This window comes from Lepidochelys olivacea (genome assembly GCF_965140295.1).
Source record: "Lepidochelys olivacea isolate rLepOli2 genome assembly, chromosome: 1".
Classification (NCBI taxonomy): domain Eukaryota; kingdom Metazoa; phylum Chordata; order Testudines; family Cheloniidae; genus Lepidochelys; species Lepidochelys olivacea.
The window spans coordinates 26,006,528-26,024,605 of record NC_140411.1 but is presented as its reverse complement, the minus strand read 5'-3'; the positions used below and the strand labels follow the sequence as shown (position 1 = coordinate 26,024,605).

General features: G+C 40.4%; 1 protein-coding gene across 1 annotated transcript in view; it reads left to right on the top strand.

Moving 5' to 3' along the window:
• The window catches only part of NOX4 (NADPH oxidase 4), a 154,845-nt gene that overhangs the window by 76,558 nt on the left and 60,209 nt on the right, over positions 1 to 18,078 (top strand). The window contains exon 13 of the mRNA XM_084650380.1: positions 15,454 to 15,535. Within this exon, the coding sequence (XP_084506506.1) occupies positions 15,454 to 15,535 (82 nt within the window). The remainder of the gene's footprint in view (positions 1 to 15,453; positions 15,536 to 18,078) is intronic.

Here is an 18,078-nt window from a genome sequence, read left to right as displayed (position 1 = left end):
AACTATTGTAATAAATTACAGTTATTTATAGCTTCATAGATTTTAAGACCAGAAAGGATTACTGCAATTGTCTACTCAAACCTGCACAACACAGGGCACAGAATTTCACCCCACAGTTCCCATACTGGAGTGAACACAATCCAGCCCAATAATTGGTGGTTGAACTAGAGTATCCCATTAAAAACGTTGCGTCTTATTTCTAATTTGAATGGTTGTGACTTCATCTTCTAGCCAACAGATCTTCTTATTCTTTTGGCTGCTAGATTAAAGAGTACCATAAAGTCAGATTTCTTTTACATGTGTGTAGGCACGTATAAACCGTGATCAGCTCACGTCTGAACCTTTTCTTTGATAAAAAGAAATAGATTGAGCTCCTAAATTGTCATCATAAATCATGTGTTAAGACATCAGTTCATTTTAGCTGCTCTTCTCTGCATGCTCTCCAGCTTTTCAACATCTTTTAAAAAAGTGCACACCAGAACTGGACTCATTGTTCCAGTAGTGGTATCAGCAATGCTATACACAGTAATATCCTGGTCAGTATTCTCCATTTCTACATCCTAGGATTGTGTTAACTTCTTTTTGCCACAGCAGCCTGCTAGGAGCTCACATTCAACTGGTTATCTGCAAAGACCACTCCTCCTCCCAAGTTTTAACAACCACCACCGATCAACTGCCATGGCTGCTAAAATAAAAAACTATAAACACCCCAAGCCATTAGGGTGTAGGGCACGGCTCGAGAGAGGACATTAACGGTTATAAAGCCTAGAATCAAAAGCATCATTTTGTGACATCTGGCCAACTAGCAATTTTCTGTACATGTCAAGGCAGGAGCACTCAATTCAGGCAAGGTGCCACCAGTGAAGACTTCCTTTTGAAGGTTGATGATTACCTATTTTAGATGGTCCAGATTGTATGACAAATGATTTGGTGGTCTCAGACCATTGTAGAGTGAACAGGTGTTAGGATAACTAAATTTTTCACTAACTGCTGTGGCAAGGTACCATCTCGGTCTCACCAGCCTCAGCTGTTTTTAGCCTTGGTGAGACGGGCTTGGGTAAAACAGTACTTCTAGGATGCACAGGAGCAGTGTGTTCCTTCTCTCAGCCAGTCTTTTGGGCCTGTTATGGGAGGGAATGCAACCTTCCCCCCCGCCCCCCCGGTGAGGGTCCCTGTTTTGCTGCTCCTAGTCTACTGGCAGCTTGATTCCTTCTCTCTCTCTTCCCCCCTCTTCTCCCAACAGAGGAGGGTTTAAAAAGGTCTCAGGCAGCCCTTAGTTGGAATCAGCTGATCCTAATTGACCTCAGGTAACTCCCTCGCAGCTGGTTCTAATTGACCTCTGGTAACCCCTTCTCAGCTGAATCTGATTGACCTGTAGTTACCCCTCCTCAGTTGATAGGGAGGAGGGCCTTTTAACCTTTTGGGACTGTTTTCTAACACCCCCCCGCCCTTGCAACTGTCTGTCCTGAGTGTATCACACTGCATTCTCCGCAGAGTTGAAGTACGGAATAGGCGTGGACACTTGAATTATCTTCTCCCCAGTAGATGTAGTCACTCCAGATCAGCTCTGAGACATTGGCAGGGCTGTGTGGAGACAGAGGCATTTCTCTGTTGCTGTCCATGCTGTACCCATTCTGTGAATAATAATAATAATAATAATAATAAAGGCTTCAGTCTTTGTGCCTGTCAGTCCAGTAACTTCTGCGAGCACCAAATTCACCAGACTATTGCATTGACTTTTGGAATTTCAGATGAGCAAAATGGGACACAGTTTTTTGGTCGAATTTCTAGTGCATGAGCAAAAAATGATGGTTGTAATATGATGAACATGGCACCCCTTAATGAGACAGGTGATTATTAACTATTATCTAATATTTAGCAGGTGATTAATAGTACAAGAAAATACAATCATGTGAGAGATTTGAACAGAATGGCAATTGCTTATCAAAAATGTGAATGCAGCCTTGTGTACTATGCATGGCAATGAAAGGCATGAGGGTTAGGCTCAGCAGAGGAGGGTGTGCTGTGACAGTAACTAGCAAGGGCTTGGCACAACCACCATGAAATGCAACATCTGACGAGCCATTGTTCACCATGTTTTTCATTTCACTGACATTACATATACACCGGCCTCCTGCACCTATTCCTGCTTTCATTTTGAACCCCACTTCTTGGTAACGGTGAGGTAAAAAAGGATATCATGTGATTTTTGGCTTATGTAATGTGTGACATTTTTTACTAAATTGGTCCAGGATACACTATACTGAAATCGTCTTTCGTATTCGTTGTTGCAATGCTGGTTGTTCAGCAGAAACATCAATATTTGCGCTACTGGGAAAATGATTTTTTTTTTCTGCAGAAAACTTTAATGAAAATCAGAAAAATTGTTTGTTTACATTCTCACAGATTGATTTTGGTGGGTGTTGGGGGACCAAAAATTTGACTACCAAAATATTTTGCTTGAAAATTAAAATATTTTGATTTGGAAATACTGCCGTGTTGCCTCAGGACAGTTGTAGTTCGGCTGTCTGAAGCTTCCATTCTGTTATAAGCCAACCTTCCAGATCAGACTACATTTCCCATGAGGACCATAGTCTCCCCTCTTGGAGAGGAGAGGCGAAGCATCATGGGAGTCCCTGGCCATCCTGCATCGTGGGAGATGTAGTCTGAATGGGAATCCTGGCCCATAGAAGAGAATAAGGACTTGAGGCAGTGAAATAGCGTAGCCAAATTGAAATATTTTGGTTTTTGGCTCAAATATTTTGGTTTTTGAGTTTTTGGGTTTTTTGAACAAAAATGGTAATTTTCATCAGAAAGCAGACACTTGTGTGAAAAAATTTGTTTTGTCAAAAGCCCAATTATCTATCCAAATACATCTCCCATGTATTTCAGCTAGTGCTGTTCCCTACTTCAAAAGATCATCAGTGCACTTTCAGCAATTAGCAGGGAGCCTGTTCTGTGTTTGGAAGTAGATGTACTTAAACACAGTGGGAGTTCATATGGCTATTTCTGACCCAGTTGGAACCAAAAAAATATTAAGCAGGGCATTGTGCATGTGGAATAGTGCATAACCACCCTCCCTGGGGGAGCATCATGAAGGATTGTGCCTCAGGAAAAACATCCTGCTATGTGCATGCATGGTGGGGAGGAAGGAACTGAGTTTGATAGGGTTTTTGGAGAGGGGCTGAGGATATGCTTCCTATAACAATGGAGTGGTGGAAAGGAGTTTTAGCAAGTGTCTGGCTGGCTGCGTACTGGTGAAATGATTACTTTAATTCTGCTGGGATTTTATTGTGTTATCAATAATAGTTAGAGCCTGTAGAGCCTTGATAGGCATCTTTATATTACTTTGAATCTGAATAAATAAGTTGGTGGGTTGCATTCTCATTTCAATAAACAGAATTTAGCATCCTCCCCTAACATGGACTGAATATATTCCCTTATGTGTTTTGAGTAAGATATAAATGCCATTTCCTCTGGGAAAATTCCACGTACACTCCCACACACATTTTTCAAAAACATAACCAGAGATACTCTGTTTCCTTCAGTGACTACCACTGGACTACTGACTGCATAGTCAATTCACCCAAGGATTTAAGTTATGCTACAAGTATTACTCAAGTGCTGCTTCAGCTCAGCAATGATGGGCTTTTTAAAAAGTGAAATAATAATAATTTGAAGAATAATGATTTATTCTAATGTGTACTATTTAATGTCTGTATTCTGTGAAATGGGGTTTTTTAGGGTAATTGCGTCCCATAATTGAATAGCATGGGTATCTAATTTTGCTAATTGTAATTTCCTAGTAATTCAGTGGACAGTAAACCAACTGTTTAGCACTTAGTTCATTACCTTTTGCCATTTCTGTTTGCAGCAGACTTGACTTGTCCTCTCAGGCTTGTTGTGTTGCTTGATTTATAATGGCGAGTGGATTTTTTGTAGGATTTAGATATTTTTAATGCTCTTTGGAAGGTACTCAGATGAGCACCATAAGAGATTCTAGATCTATAGATGGATGGAATCTAGATATAAGCTAGATAGGTAGAAAGTAAGTGACTTGAGGAATTGCAAAAACATTCATGTTGGAAAAATAAATTGCTACACACCTTTCCCAAGAATTGTAAAAGGAACTGTGGTCTAAATAACATTTAACCAAGTGGGTTTTAATTTGGAGAATGTTTCAGCACAATTCTCTAATGTAATATTGCAGAGTAACATTTACAGCATAGTCTTGTTCCCGTTCACGTCAATGAAAATTTTTGCTGTTGACTTGAGTAGGAGCAGACTATGTACCATGTCAAAACTACTGTATTTAGCATTCCTGTTACGTTCCTAGAACCATGGAAATGGTAATCTAGGAGCAAATCTCATAGTCGTAACTAAGACAAAACTCCCACTGACATTAGTACAAGGACATCAGGATCTATAGACTGTGAATATAGAAAAAATAAGTTAAATATTAGTTAAAGAAGAAGAAAAGTATTAAGATTAGTCTGTAAACTGTAGGTTTCAGAGTAGCAGCCGTTTTAGTCTATATTCGCAAAAAGAAAAGGAGTATTTGTGGCACCTTAGAGACTAACCAATTTATTTGAGCCTTAGGATATTGGCTGGCTAAAGTTATCAGCAATAACTTCTTTAGCTCAGATTTAAGACACAGTAGCAGAAATATACATAGAATGAGATGAAAACAATAGTTTGAATTATTACTTGACATATTATATGCTTTACTTTGTGCTAGGCATCCAAATGGAATAGAGCGAAACTAATGTATCATGTCTGGTTTCATTTTCCCATCATTCAAATTATCTCCTTCACACAGGGTTTTGGTATTGCACTTCATGAGATGTGATAGGAGGTGGAGCTTCAGATGTGGTGAGGTCTTGGGAAAAGTCATGCATTTCTTCCTGTGATTATCCCCAGCCGGCTATTAAAGTTTATTCAGAAAACAGGAACTTAATTAGGATCCAGCTGAGCTCTGATTACTTTACAGTGCCCTGTGTTTTCAGTGCAGCAATGGTGGAGGAAGCTTTTGCAGTTAAACTTGTAAGTATTCTGAAAATGTCAGAGAGTTGAAAAGACAATGGGAGTGATACATTATATATATGATATATAATTAATTATATTATCTGTATAATGTACAATTAATAAAAATGCATGTTTTTGTATCTATTGATTTTTATCCCTTTTGGTTAGATAAATATATGGCTAGACAGGGATTGGAGGCCCTGGAAAGGCATTGGACCTTCAGGGTACATAGTGGTATTGTTTTTTCCATATGTAGTGGCTGAGAATTCTACCTACCTTCCATGCTTATATGGCCCCAAATACCATAGTATATGAGCACCTTACAATCCTTTTGTATTTATCCTGACAATTTCCCGGTGAGGTGGGGAGGTGCTGTTATCCCCATATTACAGCTGAGGTGCAAAGAGACCGGGCTACACTGCATTTTAAAACCTGTAGTGGAGTGTCTCAGAGGCAGGGTTTACAGACTCAGGCTGTGGGGCTTGCACTACGGTGCTAAAAACAGATATGTAGATGTTCGCCTCTAGCTGGAGCTTGGGCTGTAAAGCCAGGGGAGTGGGATGGGCTTCAGAGCACGAGCTCCAGCCCCAGCCAGAACCTCTACCCTGCTGTATTTAGTGCCATAGCACAAGCCCAGTGAGCCTGAGTCTGTGGATCCAGGCTCTGAGACTCACTGTTGTGGTGTAGACATACCCTAAGTGACTTGCCCAGGGCCACACAGGAAGGGTGTCTTCAAGTCCCAGACTAGTTCCCTCACCATTGGACCATCCTTCTTTCATTTTGTTGTTCCTTCTTGTGTGAACTTGCTTGCTTCTGAAGTTTTTGAAAACTTATTTGTAACAAATGTTGCCACCATGGGTAAGAAACAGTACAGAACAAGGAAACTCTGAGTTAAAATAAACACATTTTCCACTCCATAAAGCTCAGTCCACTGCATTTGTTTCATGAGTGGAATTCTACGTGATTTAAAAAATTACAAAGGGATGGGAGATTTAAAAACACTTTGCAACAATATTTATATAGCGTGGTTAGATGTTTGGCTGCATGTGTGTGTTCTTTCTGTGTTCTCTCTGTGTGTGCTGTCCCAGCTCTGCCACAGCAGACCTTGAGCGACCCTCCCAATGACTACAAGAGCCGTGAAGGTACGAAGGCACCAGGCCAGGTTTATTGTCAGTGAAGCACGGTACTAGTATCTGGACTACTAATACATGTATGTCCATAACAATGGACCAGCTCAGTGAATGGCAGGACTTTCTGTCCCTCCCTAGGCTAGACAAAGACATTCCCTCTGAGATACATCTTTATACCCCGATACAAACAAGTTGCATACTGCCCCTCTGACATAGTTAGTTACTGCCCCCCTAGTTATTAGCCATCACCTTGTACATGTTGGTTCAGTCAGAACATCTTTATTACATACTATCATCCTGACCTTATCTTTTAGGAGGGGTCAGTGTTTTTAAAGTGTGTTCCTGTTATCCTTGGGGAATGTTTTTGTACCATCCTTGATATCGGGATGTGTTTGTGTGAGTTCTCTGTGCCTAGCACTTATTAGGAATGTGTATTTCTGCAATATCAGCCCTGTTCTTGCCAGATTCTGTGAGCAGGTCCTGCCTCTTGCTCACAGTTTGTCTTTGCTTTATATCAGTAAAGCTTTGACTACTACTTTAGCTCAGGCCTCATACCAGGCCTCTGATACAAGGGCTTATGTCTCAGGCTCGCTTCCTACAACATATAGTATCTGTCTCTCTCTTCCCTCCCCTGCCTTGCCACCTAGGTTTGTGTAGGGGGAGCCCATTAATACTACTTTAGTATTTTATTGGAATGGAATGTGAACACACTTTGTTCAGAGGATGGTTAATTGTATGCTTTGGGGATGTAGGGAGCTGCAGAGTACCAAAAAAATAGTGGATGAAGGGGATGTTGCATACAATGGCCTTTTAACAGCCTCAAAACACCCTCTGGATATCTCAGAAATTACAGATGGAAAAGGCCATGAGTCCAGCCCTGCAAGTGCAAGATTATTCCCTCCAGTTCTAGTGCTTTGTCCACTCTAATTTTAAGCCATTATATAGTAGTTAGTTGTGTGTTTCTCTTGAGTGCCATAATGAATGTGTATTTGAAAATCGTTCGTGAAATGATCCAGTACTTAAGGTCTAAAATAAGACCAAATGTGAATGGACAGGCCAGCTGGTACTTCGCAAAAGATCACAGTCATGGGGTGGTGTTTCTGCTGGTGATGGATGCGAAGTTTCAGCCTGGGATGGAATTCATTCCAGTATTTCGTTGCTGCTGCTTAAATATGCTAGATGCAAAGTGGGGCAGCTGCTGCTCACTTGGACAAATATGTATAAAAATATCTTACACTTCTGAGCCTCTTGATGGATCTGGTTAATAATGTTTTTTATAGTGTGTGTATGTATGTATGTGTGTGTGTATGTGTGTATATATGTAGGTATATATATAGTGTTTGTTTTTACACACATGCTCACTGAAGCCATGGCCATGTGCTGGTCTCAGTGCATCAATGTTTATTTTATAATGAAATAAATAACTAAACCAGTAGCCTGATTACAGTGTTAGACTGTTCCTGCCCCGTCCCCCACAGGTTTACAAGGACTGGAGAGAGCACAAAGAGAATTCCCCCAAATCCTCCTACAACCAATTCTGAGCAGGTACAATGGGAGCCCTTTGTTGTGCATGCACAAACTTTTCAGGGCAAACACCAATGTCAGGGCTTAAAACATTTACATAAAAAGATTAGGTATGTTTTAATTAAAGTATAACTCTATTTTTTTTTTTTTTACTCTTTCTATATTCATTCTAAGCACTGTTAGCCTTGTAGCACTTTATATGAACTTGTGTTGTGGAGTTGGCTGTACCTTCCCAAGGGAAATAGGTATAACATGCGGTGTGTCTGAAAGGAAGGACAATCTTGTGGCTAAGGAACAGGATTGGAACTCGGAAGATCTGGGAAATAGTTCCCAGCTCTGCCATGGACTTTCTTTGTTACCTTGGGCAAGTCACTTAATCTCTTGGTGCCTCACTTCCCCTTCTATAAAATGAGACTAATAATACTCCCTCTTTGTCACCTTTGTCTGCCTTGTCTGTTTAGACTGTAAGGTCTTTCGGGCAGGAATTGTCTTTTGGTATGTGTTTGTACAGTGCCTAGCACAATGGGACACACGTTTCAGTTGGAGCCTATTGATGCTACTGTAATTAAAATAATTAGGGCTGGTAGAAAATATTCTATCAAGAGTGTTTTACAATGGAAAATTGGGCTTTTGACAAAAAAAATTCTTTTTCAAGAAAAGTGTTTTGTCATCAAAATACTTTGGCCCAAAGTCAAAAGATCTTGAACGAAAACTTACGGGTTTCAGGTTTTCCCAAAAACATTAAAATTTCTGTGGGGAGAATATTTTCTCGGACCAGCTCTACAAATAAAAATATACCCAGATCATTCTGCTATATGAGTGAGATACTGGAGAGGGGGGCGGGGAGGTCAGCATTCTTAAATGTGTGAACTAAATACAGGATGGATTAATTGTGTGCAAATCATATCAGTTAGTGCTGATAGGAAACCATTTTTATGTGTTAGTAATAGCAAAAGGAATTTGTTTCAGGGATTTTGTGGTTTGTGCTCTTACCACTTTTGAATGTTCTATCTCATGGAGTCTCTTCCCCACATCTCAGTCTTACCTAGAATATTTGTAATATAGACTTTCTTCAAGAGGATATGCATGTTCAGCATTTCCTTAATTTCTGAAACTTTCAGACATTAATAAGTCACAGGACAAAAACAAACAGTGAACACTGCATTCTTGTGACCTCTTATTGCTCAGCATAGTTGCCATTTTAAGCCCTTAACTGGCAAAAACATCACCTTAAACCCTTCTTACTTTTTTTAAAATAGGGCACTGAGGAACTGCTTATGATTGTGCTTCTAAATTTGCAAGGCTCAGAGACAAGACCTGAGTGAAGGGTCTGGACTTCATTTTAAAGCACTCGGCAGTTTTATGAAAGCTGACTTAGGAAAAAAAAAATTATTGCAAGATGGTAATCAGCAGCTTAAGGACCTATTCAATAACAAGAAGTCGGATGTATAAAAACAGGGTGAATTTACATAAAAGTAAGCAGGTGTTTTAAGTTTAAAGTTGATGATGGCTGCAAATGCCCATGTAGCTTAGGGTAGAATTGAGACCTGTGTCTCAGAAGAAAGCAGAAGTGCTATAGATAATTACAGAAGCATAATTACAAATATTCCAAGCTATCAGTGCATCCCTATGGGGAGAACTTTGGAGTGAGCTAAGCATTTGGACCACAATGTTCTATTCTGCATCGCTGACAAAGGGAAGCATTTTTGGTCTTGCACTTCACTCATTTTACAGTCACTTTCTAATTACATTTCTGTTCATTCTTATTAACATTGATTAAAAAAAAATCCTGGTAATTGTACAGATATGCTTAAGCAGTCTCATATCCTGTAAAAAGCAATTAACTTCAGTTGTACTGTTAATCTGGTCCAGTGCACACAATGTTTCCATTAAGAGTTCAGGGACATCTGAAGCTCTCAAAAAAAGGGAGGAGGCTTAGGTATAGAGGGGAACACCGCAAACTGTATTTGTGCATTATTCTGACTTAATGGATCTATTCTCAACATGCTTTTTAGTAACAGAAATAGGATCCTCTGCCTTCACTAGCATAGATAATATATTGTTACTAATTCCTATGTATTTCGTAAACGGGGGGACACAGGAATGGGAGTCAGGAGACCTGGATTTTTATTCCAGCTCTGTCACAGATGAACTATGTGAGCTTGGGCAATCACTTATGGCATGATCTTCTGAAGGGTTGAATTAATGGGAGCTGAATGTGCTCAGCACCTCTGAAAAATCAGGCCTTAACCTCTCTTTGTCATACCATGCCCATCTCTAAAATGGAGATAATAATGCATATCTACCTCCCAGGGATTTTTGTGCGATTTAACTGTTATGCACTTTGAGATCCTTGGCTGATAAATATTAGAGAGATGCAAGGTATTATCATCATGGTCTACTTTCCATTCAAGATACTTTGCTTCACTAATGGCACATTTTGGAATAAGAAAACATGACTTGGTAGACAGTTTGGAATGCTCTTAGTATGCCATATTTCCCAGTCATTTCCATTTAGTATTGTTACAGATGACTGAATCACACAAGCCTATTTGAGAACGTCATGGATAGTGATATAATAAAAAGGGGAAATGTCATTTGAAATGCACCAATCTGCCTGTGTACATTGTTAACTACTAGAAGACAGAGTAATTACAAATTTTATAAAGTATTCTCTTCTCCATTATATACAATAATTCCATGGAAGTAAATGGAATTGCATGAGTGTAACCGAGGGCTTGTGGTCTTTTGGAGATGTGAGGCCAAAGCGGAATAGGATATGTCTTTTCAGAGCTGCTGTGTACTCAGAACTGGAGTAGAAGTCAATACGTTATCTATGCTAGTGAAGTGGGAGCTGTGGATGCTTAGTAGGCATGGAAAGGGGTTTTGGTAGGTATCTATCTTGGTGAGATCCTGTGGAACTGATTATTTTAATGCTGCTGAGATTTGATTGGTGGTATTAATGATGTGTTAGGGTGCCTAGAGCCTTGGATAGGTATCTATCTTTTTAATTATTTAGTTATTTAAATCTGAATAAACACAGTAAAATAAAGGCACAGCTCCTTGCCCCAAAGAACTTAGTCTAATTTAGACATACATGGATGCGAGGGAGGGGAGAGAGAGAGTGACATCAATAATAACCCTAACCCAAACATGGCTACCCCCTGATACTTTTTCCTCAGATTTGTCACCTAAAAAGAATGGCTTAGGTTTGGGAATCTCCCTCACATCCTCAACCGTGAAGACCGATGCAAAGAATTCATTTAGTTTCTCTGCAATGGCCTTATCATCCTTGGGTGCTCCTTTAGCATCTCGATCGGCCAGTGGCCCCACTGGGTTGTTTAGGAGGCTTCCTGCTTCTGATGTACTTAAATTTTCTTTTGCTATTACTTTTTGAGTCTTTGGCTAGCTGTTCTTCAAATTCTTTTTTGGCCTTCCTAATTATATTTTTACATTTCATTTGCCAGAGTTTATGCTCCTTTCTATTTTCCTCATTAGGATTTAATTTCCACTTTTTAAAGGATGCCTTTTTGCCTTTCACAGCTTCTTTTACTTTGTTGTTTAGCCACAGTGGCTCTTTTTTAGTTCTCTTACCATGTTTTTTAATTTGGGGTATACATTTAAGTTGAACCTCTGTTGTGGTGTCTGTAAAGCAGTTTGCAGGGATTTGCTTTTGTTGCTGTAGTTTTTAATTTCTGTTTAACTAACCTCCTCATTTTTGTGTAGTTTCCGTTTCTGAAATTAAATGCTACAGTTGTCATAAATATAAAGGGAAGGATAAACACCTTTAAAATCCCTCCTGGCCAGAGGAAAAACCCTTTCACCTGTAAAGGGTTAAGAAGCTAGGATAACCTCTCTGGCACCTGACCAAAATGACCAATGAGGAGACAAGATACTTCCAAAGCTGGAGGGGGGAAAAAAACAAAGGTTCTCTCTGTCTGTGTGATGCTTTTGCTGGGAACAGAACAGGAATGGAGTCTTAGAACTTAGTAAGTAATCTAGCTAGATATGCGTTAGATTCTGTTTTGTTTAAATGGCTGATAAAATAAGCTGTGCTGAATGGAATGTATATTCCTGTTTTTGTGTCTTTTTGTAACTTAAGGTTTTGCCTAGAGGGATTCTCTATGTTTTGAATCTGATTACCCTGTAACATATTTACCATCCTGATTTTACAGAGGTGATTCTTTTACTTTTTCTTCAATTAAAATTCTTCTTTTAAGAACCTGATTGCTTTTTCATTGTTCTTAAGATCCAAGGGTTTGGGTCTGTGTTTACTTATGCAAATTGGTGAGGATTTTTATCAAGCCTTCCCCAGGAAAGGGGGTGTAGGGTTTGGGGAGGATTTTGGGGGGAAAGACGTTTCCAAGCGGGCTCTTTCCCTGTTCTATATTTGTTAGACGCTTGGTGGTGGCAGCAGTAAAATCCAAGGGCAAAGGGTAAAATAGTTTGTACCTTGGGGACGTTTTAACCTAAGCTGGTAAAAATAAGATTAGGGGGTTTTTCATGCAGGTCCCAACATCTTTACCCTAGAGTTCACAGTGGGGAAGGAACCTTGACAACAGCGTTGGGTCACTGTGGTGTTTTCCCCACCACAGGAATCTTACATTTAATTATATTATGGTCACTATTACCAAGCGGTCCAGCTATATTCACCTCTTGGACAAGATCCTGTGCTCCACTTAGGACTAAATCAAGAATTGCTTCTCCACTTGTGGGTTCCAGGACTAGCTGCTCCAAGAAGCAGTCATTTAAGTTGTCAAGAAATTTTATCTCCGCATCCCTTCCTGAGGTGACATGTACCCAGTCAATATGAGGATAGATGAAATCCCCCATTATTATTGAGTTTTTTAAAATTTTAATAGGCTCTCTAATCTCCCTGAGCATTTAACGGTCAGTATCACCATCCTGGTCAGGTGGTCGGTAATATATCCCTACTGCTAATTCTTATTATTAGAGCATAGAATAACTATTCATAGAGATTCTGTGCTACAGTTTGGTTCATTTAAGATTTTTACTTCATTTGATTCTACGCTTTCTTTCGCATATAGTACCACTCCCCCACCAGCACAATCTGTTCTGTCCTTCCGATATATTTTGTACCCTGGTATTACTGTGTCCCATTGATTATCCTCATTCCATCAAGTTTCTGTAATGCCTATTATATCAATATCCTCATTTAATATGAGGCACTCTAGTTCACCCATCTTATTATTTAGACCAGTGGCTCTCAAACGAGGGGCGCCGCTTGTTCAGGGAAAGCCCCTGGTGGGCCGGGCCGGTTTGTTTACCTGCTGCATCCACAGGTTTGGCCGATCGCAGCTTCCACTGGCCACAGTTTGCCCCTGCAGAAAGCGGTGCTGGCTGCCCTTCCTGCATCCCCCATTGGCCTGGAGCATTGAACCGCAGCCAGTGGGAGACGCGATCCGCCGAACCTGCAGACGCAGCAGGTAAACAAACCAGCCCGGCCCGCCAGGGGCTTTCCCTGAGCAAGCGGTGCCCCTAGTTTGAGAACCACTGATTTAGACATCTAGCATTGGTATATAAGCACTTTGAAAACTTGTCACTTTTTAGCTATCTCCCATTACATGATGTAATTTAATGAGACTATTTTTCATCTGACTGTTTCTGATCAGATCCTACCTGTATTTTATCATCTTCCATCCTCTCGTCCTTACTAGGACATAGAGAATCTCCATGAATAGATCCTCCCCTAAGTGATGTCTCTGTCCGAACCATGTGGTCCTCCGCACCTGTCGGCTTTCCTCCAGTCCTTTGTTTAAAAACTGCTCTATGACCTTTTTAATTTTAAGTGCCAGCAATCTAGCCCAATTCTAGCCCAAAATGAAACACATTGCCCACGTTACATCTGTTAGTGGTTACTAAATGTTGCTTTATATTGAAGAGAGTAATTCATGGGTGCAGCCACGCAGGAACCTAAAATGTCACAGGGAAGAGTCAGAAATTCTTATGTCAATGAATGCAACATTTGAAATTTTAGTTAGCTAAAATGTGTGAAAGTTCCCTAATGAGCAGGCATACGATGAGACCCGTGTGTGGAAGATTTTCAGATGAGTTTACTGACATTAGTTTACGGGAATAAAAAGGTTGTTTTTGGTCAGACTCATGCCACAATTTGGGGACTGTTCAACCATCAGCAATTCACATGTGTGTGTCTCTTAATGTGCATTTTAGAAAACTGCAGCATCTGAGTGTAACTCCATTTTGCATGGAGACAGCTGTTAGCCACTTAAACACAGAGTGGTATTCCAGTTTGGTGATAGATATGTGTGTATATCATGGATCAGAAAATATTGATTTACTGTAGGATTCTTTACAGGCATCTATTGCTGTGGTACTTGGCTGCATGTCTTCAAAATAAATACATCAGACACTAATTTAAACTGCCTGGAAGATGTAACATTAAGCAAATGCTTAACCAAATAGATGTCATACACCATGTTCTGAAGGCCAACAAACTCAAGTTCTGGAAGGTGGCCGGGGGAGTGGGTTCCACAGCCAAGTATTTTCCACAGAACCCCCCCACCAGTTCCAGCCCTCCACCATCCACATCTAAAGACTGTTGATAAATGAGATGTCAGCCATTGTTATCTGTAAGGTAGCTAGATCCCTGATTATATAGACCTCTACAGATTAGTACCAGTAACTTGAACTGCATTGGGAAAGAGATGGGAAGCCCCTGCAGTTTGCAGAGCATAGGTCTAATGTGCTCACTCTCCATTTAACTGATTAGATGGATTGCTGCATTCTGTACTGGCTGAAGCTTCAATTGGTGTTAGGCCACGTCCATAGAGCACATTGTAGGGTACCAACCTAGAGGCAGGAAGATCCTGGAGAGATGTGGTACAGTCAGCATTATCAAGTCACTACACTTCTCTAAGAAGCCAAGAGCAGACAGGTCAAAAATAATTGAAAACGGCAAGCTTCTTTGACTAGGGAATGAGCAGACACAGCCCCCACCAATTCCTGACACTGATTCCCCTTCCAGTCAGACTCACCTCTATCTTTACAGGATAGTGTTTCAGTTGTGTCAGTCTCCTCCAGATCCATGTCTCAAGCAGGCACAGGGAAAGCAAAGAACCTGTGCCATCAGGATCTGACATAAAGGAGCCAAAGAGGTGTAATGTAGTGCATCAATGGCACTGGACTCATATTCAGCTGGTGAAATGACAGAATGGAACCTCTGAGAAACCACATGTGGGGATATGGATGGATGAGAAGTGACTCTTAGAGATGTCTTAGACTGGAAGGAATGAAGCCACTATCCCCATCTACCTTACCAGATCCTGCAAGCTTGTCAGAAATGTGTTCAGTACATTTTGGCCAGCTATATCAAAAGCTGTTGACAGATCTAATCAAATCAACTTAGACATTTAACCTTTAGAATTGACCCCTTCACGAACGTGGCAGGATCCTTTCCAAATTAGAATATCATTACAATAATACCTAAAACTAGAGTAGAGACTGGTATCATCAGTTGGGGCTTATAGGTGCTACTGGGTTGGAATACAAAAAATAACCAATAGTAAATACAACAGCATTATTATTATAAAAATGTAATAGAGAAGAGTGATTTCTAGTGTTTTCAACGGTTTTAGTGGAAGTTTTTTGATTATTAATTATATAGCTTTTGTACCTCAGTTAAAACAACACCACAGAAGAGAACGTATGTTGGATACTGCTTGCTTACTCATGTGGTGGACTTTTACAACGTGAAGTCACAACCTTAGATCTATTTTTTTTTCCCCTTTGACAGAAAGATTTCGAGATTTACTGCTTCTCCATTCAAGTCAGGACACAGAGATTCTACCCAACTTTCAACAAAGGAATTACCCCACGTAAGTAAATTGCCTCTTCAGGAAAACCAGTCTTTGTGAATTCATAGTGAGGGAGAGAAGCATTTATAGCACTATAAATGCTTTCAGCATAAGCTCCTAAGGCAGAGCTGTCAGGGAGCCTCCCATAGAATAAGCTTTGTGCTCTTCACAGCTGCGACAGGAAGAAACAGACATATCTTGCAAGTGCACCCAGCTGTCACAGTGGAGTCAGTGGCAGAGTGTGGATGATAAGCTGCATGGATCAGTGTCTGGTGGAGCTTCATTTCACTTGACATTATATGTCGACATAGGCAGATGTTTTGTCACACTAATCCCCACTCTTGTCTTGTGGGATTCCATCATTCGGGCTGACAGACTCATTTGGATTTTAACAAGCTATCCTATGGAATCATGTGAGTGCTAAAAACAGTTTGACTGCCCTTGTTAGGGACACGTGGGCAGCCAAACCAAAGGAACAGCCGTGCATGCTAGGGAGCAAGCAGTACAGCATCCTCTCATGTTATGCTTCTCTATTATAAAAGCAATGCCATAAGTGATGTGGGGGAGTTAAGAGATTACCCCCGTTAGAAAGTTTCTGTCTTTCAGCCTCTAAATCCATTCAAAGATTTTAATGTGACGTATCTCCCTTAAACATTGCTCCCAACAAAAATCTCATACTGTGCAATAATGTGTCATTTTACTGAGTGTCTTGATTTAGTTGGGGTGGTCCTTCTTTGAGCAGGAGATGACCTCCTGAGGTCTCTTCCAACCCTAATCTTCTATGATTCTAATGCTATTCCTACAAAGCTAAAGAAAAGCAGAGTTAGATAATAAATAACATTTTTGCCGACTTAATTAAAACAAAGAGCAAAAAGAAAATTGAGTCACATGAAAAAAGAAGGAAAGTGCTTTCAGCAGAGGGTTGATATGAGTCAGTGAGGGGGAAAGACATGGGAAGGCTGTTCCAGATGGCAGGGGCTGCGGAAGTGAAGGTTCTTTCCTGAGCCATGGCCAGATTGCGTGGATGAATGGCAAAAAGGCCAATGTTAGATGAACAGGGGGAGCAGGGTTGGGGAGGAGAGGTACGTGAGAACGGCTGGAGCAAGTCCAAGAGTAGTTTTGAAAACAAGCGGGCGATTTTTTAACTGAATCCTGAAATGAATGGGAAGCTGTTTGCTGTGAGAACGTAACTCTTGTGTACTGTAAATTAAAATTTCAGGCTTAATTTCAAAATGGGATTAAAGTGCACTATGGAATTTTAATGCGCAGCAGCAGGGTCCACATTGGTAGTTAATGTGTGGCAGGGTAGTGCAAGCTAGATTTACACCCAGCTTGCTGTGCACCAAGTTTGTATGGGCAAGCCCTTATTTTTCTAGAACATGCAATAATTAAAGAGTTAGATGTTCATGACTTGCTGAAAAAAAGACATGTCCCATGAGCACAAAAATCTTAAAATACCTAGGGTAAAATCGTGGATTCACTGAAGTTGATGGAAAGTCAGCGCCATTGACTGTCTGAAAGCCAGTATTTCATTGCCAAAACCTACCTGTTTTGTGGATTTGTACTGCAGACCATCATCAGAGTATCTGAGTGCCTTCCATGTAAAACAGATGGGATAACAATATTCCTAGTAACCTTTATGGAGGCTCTGGTTGGGCTCCCTTTTTGTAGTATTGACACTGTTTGGGCTATGGTCAGTTTTTAGTTTTGGTTTGTTGCTTCGTTGCACTCTTGAATAGTTTTGCCCATAGTTCTCTTCTTTGCCTTGCCCTTCCCTTTTTGGTTTCACAGGCACGTTCTCTTCCCTGGTGTAATTTGCTTGGTTCTAATTATAGCAGTGATGACACTGGCGGACCGATTCAATTATGTTCGTATTCTATAAAGAATTATGCACTGAGGAATAAACAAAGACATAGGTGTTTTTATTTTTTGCAGTCAAGGTCTCTGACTATGTCACTGTGTAAAAACAGTAAGATTTATGGCTGGTATTCCTGAAGGTACAGTATACTTGTAGTGTAACTAATGGCTAGGTCTGCAGAGATGCTGAGCAGTTGCAATTCATTGCTGAAGTCAGTGAGAACTGCAGGTCCTCAGCCTCTCTGAAAATCATGCAGTAAATTATTTTCACCAGAATCTCAAGCTGTTTATATTACTGAGCTGTAATGCTGTTTTAAATTGTAATGTTCCCGCATTATCGTACAACAATATGATTGGCTGAACATGTACCATTGCTTGACTAGAATGATTGATCCTAACACATGGAATCAGCCAGGGTTTGGCAGCTAATTAAAAAAAATTCTTTACAGATGTTTTCATAAGTAATTGACTGCCGCTTATAATGTCATTAATCAGTACAAAATTGTTTGCTTGTTACCGACACGAGTCATTGGCTGCAGTTCATTTACAAACTGGTTGGTGATTATTGATGCATCCTGATTTCTCTGGGAGTTCTGGTAGAAGCATACGTTTGAGCTCATCAATATGGGGAACGTAGTCAGCCTCATAATATAGGCCATACCCTCATTCCCCTTTAACCTTTTTCCTATTCTGTGCCGATTTCCATT